At 36.5% G+C, this 13,055-nt stretch overlaps 1 protein-coding gene across 1 annotated transcript in view; it reads right to left on the reverse strand.

Moving 5' to 3' along the window:
- The window catches only part of LOC122551725 (low-density lipoprotein receptor-related protein 1-like), a 1,910,187-nt gene that overhangs the window by 82,211 nt on the left and 1,814,921 nt on the right, over window positions 1-13,055 (reverse strand). The window contains exons 76-78 of the mRNA XM_043694091.2: window positions 5,908-6,149; window positions 3,166-3,344; window positions 1,735-1,841 (exon numbers count right to left, since the gene is read on the reverse strand). Coding sequence (XP_043550026.2) covers window positions 1,735-1,841; window positions 3,166-3,344; window positions 5,908-6,149 — 528 coding nt within the window. The remainder of the gene's footprint in view (window positions 1-1,734; window positions 1,842-3,165; window positions 3,345-5,907; window positions 6,150-13,055) is intronic.

Genomic DNA, 13,055 nt, shown 5'->3' on the forward strand with positions numbered 1-13,055 from the left:
TGCTCAGCAATAACCTGCTCACTGATGCTCAGTGTGGGCTCCACTAGGAGTCGTCAGCTTCTGATATAATTACAGTCCAGGTCCAAAAACAAATAAAATTGCTGAACTCAAGAGGTGAGGGAAGAGTGACTACCCTTGACAGTTTGGCAACATTGATGAGAGTTTGGCATCAAGAAGTCCCAGTGAAAATGGAATGAAGGGGAATGAGGGAGAAATGTTCATCTGGTTGGAGTCATGCCTGGTACAATGGATGACAGTCGGGCTGTTGAAGATCCATGATCTCAGTCCAAGGACATCATTGTGGAAGTTCTTCAGATTTGATGCAATTGTCATCTTCAGAATTGATAAAGAAACTCAGTGGCTTCTGCTCCACCTAAAGACTGTATGGCATCATCAGATTTTAATGCAGTTTCAACATTACCTCTTTCATAATCATTGCATTATGCAAAACTAGGAATGGACAATAGATTTACCAGTGATTCATACCCTCGATGAATGAATTAGATTGAAGAAGAGAAAAGCTTTGTTTTCTAAAACCGATCAGAGTTGTTTGCCTTCTCTTCCAACACCTCAAGTACAGAAGATTGCCTTAAGGTTAAAATTACATGACCAAATGGGAATTAACCATGATGGTCCATTATCAGCATGTGGTCATAATTAAAGTGAAACCTTATATGGGTTGTGAAAGCCGTAACCAGTCTATTTGGGTAGTGTTGCACATTTTATGTCACTGATTGTGTTCTTGACTTCACAGAATCCTGTAATGTGAAGGGTCTTTTCATTCTGCTGCTAAACATCTGCAGAAGAAATATTGCTTTTTTCCCTAGTGAACAAAGTATCCATGTATTATCTGATTTCAGAGATATCCCTTGTGAAATCTTGGACTGAGCTTGAGGTAGTTAAAAAAAACAGTGCTATGGTAAACCTGACTATTACTGGCTGCGCTGTCCTTGTGAAAGAGGTTGTTTGCAGATCAAAAAACACATTACCTCTGTCTCTTTGCTAAAGTAGACTCTGAAAAGATAAATTCCATCAGATATTCCAAGATATTTGTGCCAGCATCTACAAAAATGGCTGCATGGGGAATAGCTGAAGGGCACAATCCTTTAATGCAATGAAATGAGGTTCCATCTCTCTTTCTATCCTTTGTTTTCTTTACTTGAGTATCACAAAATGAGATTATCGATTATAATTCTTACTCCAAAAACAATTGGGACTAGTGAGGATAAATGAGTAAAAGTTTTGATAATTAATTAAGAAAACAAAGACTGATCAATTTTCTTGCCACAACTCAGAGTTGAATTGAGGAGTTGTTTCCTATATAATTCTATAGAACTTGAGCATTGCTGAAAAATAACACATTTTGTTGACTTTTTTTTGTCTTGTACTCATCAGGACAATTCACAAGAAGTGCCAAGGTAAAGGAGAAAAGCATTAATGCTAAACGAGAGGAGAATGCTGATTGGTTGGTGAGTGGACTCTGGTTGATAACACCTCTACAGCCTTTCCCTTGGTACCATATTTTCTCATGCTCCTATTCAGCATTGCAATTCAAACCAGAAGCTGATTTATTCAAGGCCCTGTCACAAAGATTTATCAAACCTTTTGGTGATTGCATCAGGTTGGCAGAGTCCTTCAGCATTTTTTGTATGTACACAAGTCAAAATTTCTGACATCATGTTTAAAAATAAAGCAGAAATTTGTTAATTCTGACATTCCAGATATTTATACTACCTGTAGGCCATTGTAGGTCCTTATGTATGAGAATTCTTCGCAAAGTTCCATCCATGGCAGATTGTTCTATTTTGGGCTGTTTACCATAGTCTGTCCAGTACATCATTCTGAAACCATTACAAATAAATATGTCAAAAACAATGTATTTAAAACAGATAGAACAGCATAGCCATTGTAACTCTGTTGCCTTTCACAAATGAAATTCTAAATTGAACTTAGTTGGCAACATGGAGGAATGTTATTTACATAATTTTGAGAACAGCTAGTCAAACAAGAAAGACTCCAGCTATCCAATCTAATTAGTTAAACACACAAAGGCTGCTATTTCAAATAATCAATTAGGTAAAGCATCACCAGCTGGTATAAGTGAGAGGATCAATTCCCGTTGCTGTACAGGTCATTCCTTCTTCTCTGAATCTTGACACTAGGTACAATGACCAAGAAACTGTGCAGCCTCTTCCTTGGTCTGGGAGTCACCCTGAAATACTGTCTTTTGGCTAATTCACTCGACATATTCAGTGTAACTGGCTAGTTAGTGCCTATGTACTCTGTGAGATTTGCTTGTAAACAGCAATCAGCTCTGTCTGTAGGCATCCATTTTAGAAATTGCAGGCAATTTAAATTACACAATTTGAAAATTTGACCGACATTATGTGCAAAGCAAAACAAATGGAAAAGAAAGCATACTGTTTTAAATCTCATATCAGAATAAATTCATACACCTTGTTCTCAGCCTAAGATATCATGGATGACAGAATTAATGAAGGATCTAATTAATGTTGTCTTGAATGAAAGAAGCCTTTCTAATTTTGAATACTTAAAATATACCACCAGTTCTTCACCAGAGACTCTCACTGGTGATGTTACCTAGTATGGTGACGAAATGTCTGAAAACCTTCAAACTCAGCGAGCTAATTTACATACTTATCATCAACCTGAGCTACAAATCTTCTTAAAAATCGCTACCTTAAAATAAACTTTTATTTGGCAAACCATTATTCTTTGTCACAGCTAATTGCATTCAAATGAAGAATAGAAATGACAACCATCAGTGTAAACAGAATTCAGTGCCAAAACTTGTCTGAGAGTGAGGATATTTTTGAAAGAAATTAAAAAATGGTGAAAAAATGCATCTGCGTCTGAAACAAATCGGCAAATTAACTTATTACTTTCAAGATGCAACAAATTTTGATTTTCTCTTCTGTTTCAGATGCTGCCTGACCTTTTATGTATTTCCACCATTTTCTGGTTTATTTCAGACTTCTGGCATTTGACATTGTAAATTGTGAAGTATTTCAGAATGGTTAAAGCTAGTACAATTTGCTGTATTGGCAGTCAACTAATGTTAGCTATTCTCTGGGAAGTGTGCATATTGGTTTTCTGAGTAGAGATAGAACAGCTCTTAATAAGACAGAAGATATAGCACTGTACCCTCTGTTTGGGTCAAGAGCAATTGCACAGGGTTTGTCCATCATCCCAGATACAATTCTTTTATACTTTTGTCCATTAATCTTAGCCACATAGATGACATTTCGGAAAGAATCAGTCCAATAGATATTCTCAGCTACCCAGTCAACTGCGATGCCCTGTGGTGCTTGGAAGCCAGGGATCTAAAATAGAAATGAAAATGACATTACATTTGCCTTTAGGAGGTTGGAGTTGTACATTTTTCTAGAAGAGTATTTTCTAAGAATACCTCAGATACAGTGCTCCTTTTAATAAGTCTGATGATTTTTTTGGTCTGCAGCTCAAGTGTTAAGCAATACATATTGGAATTAAGTTGCATGCATCAATCACCATTCAGAAGCTCACTGAATTAAGTTGCATGTATAAATCATCATTCACAAAGCATTGTTAGCCAATTTACAACCAGCAATGTTCCACAAAGAGCAGTGAAATCCAAAACTGAACAAAAAATGTTGTCGTGGAGACTAGGATGACTTTTCTTTGAACAGTTTCATAATTCATTGCTACTCGATTTAAAGTTTAATCTGTGAATATTGCACACAAATATCTGCTGATGTACATTAGCTTAGGCTTCCTGACTCAAAGTTTAGAACAATATCGCTGAGCTAAGCTTAATATCTGTTTTGATGTTATCTATTCTAACCCTTCTGGAAACTCTCAATTTTTAAACAAAATCAATGAATCCACATGAACAAGACAAATCAAGCTATTCTGGTTATCCTACAGGTTCTCAGCAAGAGTGGCTCTATTACCATTCTACTTTCCTATTTCCTGCTGACAGATGTTCCACTTAATAGTTACAGAGAAGGCTGGGGTGATTAAATTGTGAAACATTTACTGCTTTACAACCTCTCCAAAACTGGTTCCTACACAAAAGTTTCTCAGATGGGATTAAAATGAAATGAGGGTCAACTTATTATGTAAGGTCATAGAAACATAAGAATAGAAGTAGACCATTCAGCCCCAAAGGTCTGTTCCACATTCAGTGAATTCATGGATGAAATGGGGCCTAACTTCCCACACCCATACCTGTGTTTGAGTCATATCCATTAACATCTTTGCTGAATAAAAGTGCATCTACCTCAGATTTAAAATTAACCACTGATCCAATATCCACTCTATTTGTGGAAGATTCAAACATTGGATACTCATCAATCACATTTACATTGCCAATCAGATATCCAGTAGATGTTTGATATGACATGCAGTCGCAAGTTTAAAATGAACCAGAGTCATTTTAATTTTTCTGTTTGGCTGCAAAATATGAACAATATTGCATCATTGGAGAAAATAATGTACAGTATTCAACCATGGTTACTCAATATGTCAAATCTTTGGCAGAATTTGGTATTCTGCACTTTGCATTTCTGCATTAATAATTCACATTTTTATGATATTTGAGATGTTAACTTTGGAGGAGACATCTGTGAGATGTACATAGTTAACTCACCAGTAAATTGACAAGCTGTATATAAAGGTTCCTCAGATCTTGCACAAGTTAAAGATCAGCGAATAAATTGAGCTTGGCTCATTTCCATTATATTAACACAATATTCCATCAAGAACATATATTTCCAAACTCTTTACTGTCATAAATTAAAGCATGAAAAATGCTATATTCATTACTTGTATGAAGGATTTATAGGAACCTGTTCCACATCAGCCATTGCTGTAAATTGTATTGCTTAACACTGGGTAAATATTGGAGATTATTTTCATGATTTATAACACATCTGATAAACCATGACTGCCTGAACAATTTCTATGTTTATCTCTCTGACTGTTGGGACATCCATAGATGCATGCTTTCTCATTGTCATCCAGAATTAGATGTTTTCTTGTAGGGACAAGTGCAAGATGACAAGAAAAATTGAAGTGACAAGCAAGGTACTTCTCTCTGGGCAAGAAACAAAAATTATACTGTGCCAAATAATGACATTGTTACAATAGCAGGGATCTCTTTGCTAAGGAATATATGTCTCATGGTAAAGAATGTGTGGGGAGGTGGGGGGGGGGGGGCGGTGACACTGATTGCTCCCACATGAGTAAACGGTTACATGTTAAGTAGGGCTTTTCAAAGTACATTCAACGATCAAATATAATAAGTGAATTCAGGACAGGCCCATCTCACTTAATGGGCAACAATGATATTAGTGCAAATTAGACACTACATAATCAATATTGTGCTAATTAATTTTAGAAACAATTTGGTGATAATGAACAATGCTTTTTAACCAAAAGCATGATCCTCAGAAAACTCCTAAATTTTAGCCACAGATTAAAAATGTTCAATGAACACACATCTGCACTTTTCTGTTGAGCAAACCAACTGTCAAGCTACGATATGGACAATGTGCATGAAACCCCCTGATGTTACATTTGGTATGGAAGAACGTAGTAGTAATTAATGCCTGCATTAAGAAGAGGTGGCACAAAATCCGTTCTTCCTTGAGTGCTCTTCCTTGAGTTGTTGCAGGATTGCATCACATAACTGCCCAGCTTCAAAAGACAATTAATAATGAGCAAAAGAGAAGAAAAGCCAAAACTGAGACAAAGAGAAATGTAAACTAAATGATTGACATAAGTAAAACAGGGATTGGCAACAAAAACTGAGTACAGAAATCATGTGTAAATGGTATTATAAGTGCACTTGCTATTAAAAGTTCTTTCTTAATAATTTAATGGATATTTGCTTTCTGAAATTACATTCAGATCTGTAGCATCACTTGTCTGTCTCTCCTGTCTGTCTGAGATGTCTAAATAGGATATTTTGCCGGTGTACTCGTTGGTCCAGAAGATCTTTCTGCCTTTAACATACACATCCATCATACTAATTTTGACAGTCTCATCTCCTTGAAACACTTGTTCATAGGCCGAGTTCGGGTCAAATGGATATATACGACGGATTTCATTTCTGGTTGCAATGTAGAGCACTTGGTGTTCTGAACCTGTATGAAGATTACAAGGAGAAAAGGTTACATCTTGCAGCCACACATTTAATGTCTTCACTCATTTTAAGGATTATGAACATAGATCAATTTTCAGGCAAGTGTGGACCATTGGTCCATCAAACCTATTATTCAACTTCCCATAGGATCATCTTAACATCTATAATTATTATAAATCTAATAAATCTGAATCCTATTTGCTGAAGGAAACTTGCTTGTTGAACCCTATCATAATGTAATTACTTTATCTCTTTTCCTGGACAATGCACACATTTCACATGTTTATTACTGTATCCATGAAAAGTAATAGCTTTTTCTTTTCATTTCTTGTTTGCATCCTTAATTTGAAATCATAACCTCTGATTCTTGAATTTCATAGATAGCAGAAGAACTTACTGAACATTTGTCCTCCAAACCATTACGGTAATCAGAATGGTTTTAATCAAATCAGTACTTAACCTTCTCTTTGAAATTGAGAAGTTTCTGGGGTATATATCATCCTTCATAACTCTGTCACTTGCTTCTGAAATTAATGAAGTAACCTGATTTTGCACTATCCCATAACTTAATAAACATTTACAAGCACGAAGGAAAAAATCTGCACCCTGTTTTGATTCTATTACCAGATATATGTTTAGAATATGGTTTCTTGGTTTAAGTCATACCCAAGCTATTAAACCCAAATTTTTAATTTGTTTTTATAAGTGCCTACAAAGACAACAATGATAGTAACCTGCCCACTCAAATCCCTAGATCTCTTTTGTTTATATGATGGAAGTGTGACTATCAATTGTAATAATATAATGCTCAATTTTGCAATGCATAATTTTATAACTTCACAGTCTATACTAAATTGATTTGAATTTTTTTTCTACTCCAGACTTAGTTTCTTTAGGCATCTCTGGATATCAACAATAATCTTTTGTCAGTGCTTCTAGTTTCAAATTATCTGCATCTTTAGCATTTTAGACATTATTCCTTCCTCCCAATTGTTTTTTTTTTAAAATGATCAAATGACTTGAAACCCAACACCTTTACACCAGCACGCAATGCCACTCACTGAGTTTACCTGTTAGATCCTACTCAATCAAATACTTGTAATTTTTTTCTATTAACTTGATCCTTAATTAAAAAAAAGACCTTTCTGAGCCTTTTTGAAGTCGATGCATATAACAATATAAAACAGTAGGAGAAGGAAAATATATGAAGACAGTGTCTGGGGGAGATAGAAAGGATTAATATTTGAATGTGCAAATAGTTTACCATATCATGAGTGATACCAGAGATTATATGATCGAAAGACTTGAAGAGGTGTACTGCTGTGTAAATCTCATGCTAAGTTTAATAACATAAGTACTTCACGGAAAGTTGCATAATGAAGTCCTTAAAAGATCGTAGGCTCCAGAAATCTTCATCAAGCAATATAATTTACCCAACCTCTTTCAAGAGTACAACCACAACAACAGATCACCTTAGCTGTCCACAGGAAGTTAAGGTATTTATTTGGCACAATCCATCACTCTTAAATCAACTCTAGCTATTTAGTAAAATTCTGGCACTAATCATTAGAGTCCCTCATAACAGGTTTTAATGACTCCCTTGCAATTGAGCTAAGATTTTCATATCAGTAATATGCTATTTATTTCTGACTTACACTTTAAAATATAAAAGTCACATTTATTCCTTTTTAATCCCCAGCATGTGACTCCAACCTCATGAACTCTGAAGAAGTCTGATCTGGTGAAACCTTTTCCACTGAGACAATTCATCATCACAAAATGAAATGTGAGAGAACCTAAAGTTCTGTATTATCTACCTCCAGTTTTTACATTTCATATACTTTTCTTTGCAATCTCAAATAAATTTTGGTACACACTCATTGTTAAACTCTAAGTTGATATTTTGGAGTGTTTTGCCTTATTTATTCACAAACTCTGTTGAGAAAATAGTGATTTAAGATATCGGCAACTTGCATTGTTCACTGTTCGGTGATCAGTGAAAATGTTATTATCTCTCGGTCTCCTTTTTCCTGTTTTTAACACAGTTACTATTCTGCTAGAGTTACCTCTCACATGTACATTTTTGCCATGTGTGAGATAGAAATTGAAAACCTAATGTACCCATTTCTCACTCATAAAATAGGCACAAAGCAAACTGATTTAGTGGTCCGATACACAGTGCCCAGCCTGCACAGACATTGGTTTCATTGCCAAATGGTTATTATGTGTTAAAGAATCTCTTTGAAAATTGGTAAGCTTAAGGGCTGAGGTGGACCGTCATTGAGCCTGGTTTGTCAAAGATTCTTCAGCAGCCTCCCAGTTGGTAACAAAGGTAAATTACAGTTTCTGTGAATAAAAGAGGATTGGGAAAGGTTCCATCATTCTCCAGAATGTGAGGAATAAGCTTCTGTTGCCCAATCCAACTGCATCCCTCCCAACTTACCTAATGACTGCTGCCAAAGTGCAAATTTCTATTTCTCTCATTACTCCCAGACAACTCATCTGAAATATGAATCTGAACTTTAATTTCAGGGCAGTCTCAGAACTTTCTGTTTGTGCCTAATGTGTGTATGATTAACCTTGCCTTTCGCCATTTTTTTTATAGCTCTTGTCTGTCCTGTCTTGAACATTTTAAAATGTTTTCTCCTGCCACTTAGTCTGTTCATAACTTTAGTTATCCATTTAAGATTTTTCCTTTGTTGTTGACTTATTTCTTGAATAAATTGGTTTCTCAGTCAACAAAATAACAAAAGATGTTCTTAATTTCTTCCATGTGTTACTTGCTCAAAAAAATCTGCTTAATCTCTTATATTCTCAAGGTGATTTAGTAACTAAACTTCTTTTTTTATGTTCTGTTTTCTTCATAACTATGATCACTATAGATCCCAGATATTTCCTATCTACTATGTGACTTAACACTCCCTTGTTAATAGCAATTTCAATAGTGCTGTCTCCTTCACAAATCATTTTCAAATGAGGCTCTCATAACTTCAATAAATTCTGGTTCACAAACTGTCCCTGTTGGAAAGAATGAAAGCTTTGTGATTCAAATTTAAAGCACTGATCTCTTTTATGATTTTCACAGCAGTATACCTATCTCCTCGTGTAGCCTATAGCATATTGCAATCACTAACTTCTCCCTTTTGCAACCTTTTAAATCCATAGTCACAGTAGCATTTCCAATGTCATTCTTTGCAGTTGCTGATAAATATTGTCTATCCATAATTCCTTCTCAGTCCTTCCAAAGCTTACATAACCCTGTATCTTTCTTAATTCCAGTGCCTTGGGACATTTTGTGACACTAAAGATGCTGTTTAAATGTAAACTGTTTCACTTTAACCACATCTCAATTATTCCTATATTATTGAGCTGCTGCCTAGTACTCAAGTTTTGTTCCTTACATTCTGTGCTTTAAATAAAATTTAAGTCATCCTTTATGATTGTTAGTCGATATCACCTTGCTTCCTTAGCTAGTGGCCTGTCGTGTCATAGAAATGAGACAGCTTGTCTTACACTCTGCTCCAGGCAAATAAAAACAGAAAATGCAGGAAATATATGGTCAGCAGGATATATGGCAAAAATAACAAAGTTAAACTTGCAGGTGCATGCCCTTTTTTCAGAACTGTTGATGAATGACCTTCAACTTGAATATTATGCAGGACTTCCTCCCCATGACTCAATTCCCCTGTCAAAATAAAATGCAGGATTGAAACTCTGAAATATCAGGAGCATGACCACAAAGGTTTTGAAGAGCCAGCCAACTAAGGGATCATCTCAGGAAGCCCATCCATTCAGGGAGAGCAGGCAGGTGGCTGGCTCAGAAGAACCATTAGGAGGACAACAGCTATGAAGGTTTGTACTCCTACCATTGGAAAATTATGCAATAGAGACATGTAATGTGGTGTGAAGGGGCTTCCATTCCTTGTCACTGACCACAGATAGAAGAAAGGCTAAAAGTTTGACTGCTTTTGCTCATGAAGGAGGAAGACCTGTCCCTCACCCACAGAGATAGATACCGCTGTTTTTGCAGCTCTTTACGTCTCTATTGAATTTCACAGTGAAATAAATCTTCAGCTTCAATAGCTGGCCACTGGGAGGTCAATACCATTTCATGATGGCATCCTTACTTGTTAGGCCTCTTGTATGCTGGCTGGAAATTCAAGATGTCATTGAACAATACCTTTAATTATGCCTAGAAGGGGCTGAATTGATCATGCTATGCAACCTGTTGGGTAACCAGTCTTTGCTGGTATCCCATCTCCTGCTGGAACAAATGAGGTGAGAATGTGTTGTGGAGCCAATCAGTTAAGGTTTCTGGACCCTCCTTATCCTGATCCACTTCTACTATCACTTGAGATCCTGCCTGCTAACTCTCTTTCTCTCACGACAGATGTTGCCAAACTTATTTGCATTTCCAGAAGTTACTGCATACAATTCAGATTACTAGCAATCATTTCTTTTTACCTATGCCTCAGGCCATTTTCATTCCTGCCTTCTCAGTCTCTTGCTAATGAGGCTCGCAGGTTGCATGAAGTGAAAGAGTACAGCAGCAGTAATGTCACTCGATTGGTAACCAGTAATTAATAATCAAATATTTTTTTAAAAAATTTCAAAATTCATTCATGGAACATCAGTGTTGATGGAAATTAATAAACATAAAACTTTTACAGTAACGGTGTCCATTGTTGATTGTTGTTTAAAAAAAAAATCCAATTGGTTCACTGATGTCTTTTTAGCTGAGGAGACTTTGGAATTACCTCCTTGCTCTGCCACTGTGAGAATGAAAAACAACGGCAAGCGATCACTGACAGAAGTTGCCAAGAAAACAGCTCAGGGTGAAACACCAGCAGATAATGAGCCAAAGATCTACCTGGCTTCAAGCAGAGGCATGTATGAGTGAAAGAAAAGAAGAAGTGTGGGCTTCTATGGTCTTTCAAAGGGCTGGCATAGGCAAAAGAGGCAATTGTCAAACTTCTGTCAGTATTGTTCCACGGATCAGTGATAAATCTTTTTCATTGCTCATTAAATTCCTTTCTAGAGATTACTCCACACTTCCTACATGAACTTTGACAGCTGCTGCTTATCCTCTCTAAACTGAGAGTTCTTTCTAATTATCATTCAGCAAAATGTCATCTGTGAAAAAGAATTTACCAGAACATCTACATTAATTATTCACTTTAGATTCCACTTTGTTTCCCTAAAGTGTACCAGAGTTGCACTTTAAAAGCAGTGCAAGTATATCACCACCTGAATGTTCAAAGTACCTTTTCTGAATTTTATAGCCAATATATGACCCAATGGTAACTTTAAGCAGTCCATAGACAATGTGCTTTGCTTGGTGTTATGAAAAAACGTAATCATCAGCATTTTAAGACATGATGTAAAACAATTAATTTTTTTTATTTCTCAAATGAAAACAGTCTTGATTCAAGATGAAAGGCATATGGAGTCTGTGGGAATATTAGAACATAAATTCCCTAAATATAATAACTTTGGGACTTACATATAAAGATATCAAAGATGTGCTGAAGTCTTCTAGCAGCCAGAAACATGTTATATATGTGCATGTATCAGAATTTTGCATGATAAAATGTCAGCTGCCTCCCTTACATTTCACACTGAAATGGGTTTTAAAAATAGAAAACAATGTAAATCTTCACAGGTCAGATGGTGGTATAAATAAAACTAACATTTTGCGATTGAGTGCTGTAATCAAATGTAACATATAACAGAGAAGTCTTCACTTTCTCCTTGTTACATATAACATAGAACAGTACAGGCCCTTCATCCTCAATGTTGTGCTGACCTTTTATCCTACTCTAAGATCAAACTAATCTACATACCCTTCATCTTCATCCATGTGCCTATTCAAGGTGTTGCTTAAATGTCTCTAATGTATCTGACTCTACTACCACTGCTGACAGTGCATTCCATGCAGCCACCATTTTCAATGGAAAGAGCTTAACTCTGACATCTCCCCTAAACCTTCCTCCAGTTACCTTAAAATTATGGCCTTTTGGGATAGCTTTTTCTGCCATGGGAAAAAGTCTATGGCTATCCACTATATCTATGCCTCTCATCATCTTGTAGACTTCTATCAATTTACCTCTCATCCTTCTTCACTCCAATGAGAAAAGCCCTAGCTCCCTCAACCTTTCTTCATAAGACATGCCCTCCATCAAGGCAACATTCTGGTAAATCTCCTCTAAACCCTCTCTAGAGCTTTCACATCTTTCCTATAATTAGGCAACCAGAAATGAATACAATATTCCAAGTATGGTCTAACCAGGACTCTATAGAGCTGTAGCATCACCTCGCAGTTTTTAAACTCAATCTCCCTGCTAACGAAAGCCAACACACCATACACCTTCTTAATAACCCAATCAACTTGGGTGGAAACTTTGAGGAATCTATGGATATGGACCCCAAGATTACTCTCTTCCTTCACACTCCTGAGAATCCTGCCTTCAGCCTGTAGTCTGCATTCGAATTTGACCTTCCGAAATGAATCACTTCGCATTTTTCCAGGTTGCACTCCATCTGCCATTTCTCAGCCCACCTCTGCGTGGTATCAATGTCCTGTTGCAACCGACAACATCTCTCCACAACTCCACCAACCTTTGTGTCATCAGCAAACTTACTAACCCACCCTTCCACTTCCTCATCCAAGTCATTTATAAAAATCACAAAAGAGCAGAGTCCCAGAACAGATCTATGCAGAACGCAACTGAACACCGAGCTCCAGGCTGTATACTTTCCATCAACTACCACCCTCTGTCTTCTATGGGCAGCCAATTCCGTATCCAGACAACCAAATTTCCCTGTATTCCATGCCTCCTTACTTTCTAAATAAGGCTACCATGGGGAACCTTATCCATTGCCTTGCTGCAATCCAATAGCACATCCA

The sequence above is a fragment of the Chiloscyllium plagiosum genome, unplaced genomic scaffold (assembly GCF_037043375.1).
Source record: "Chiloscyllium plagiosum isolate Xiang-an unplaced genomic scaffold, Cpla_swu_hap1 HiC_scaffold_7, whole genome shotgun sequence".
Lineage (NCBI taxonomy): Eukaryota > Metazoa > Chordata > Chondrichthyes > Orectolobiformes > Hemiscylliidae > Chiloscyllium > Chiloscyllium plagiosum.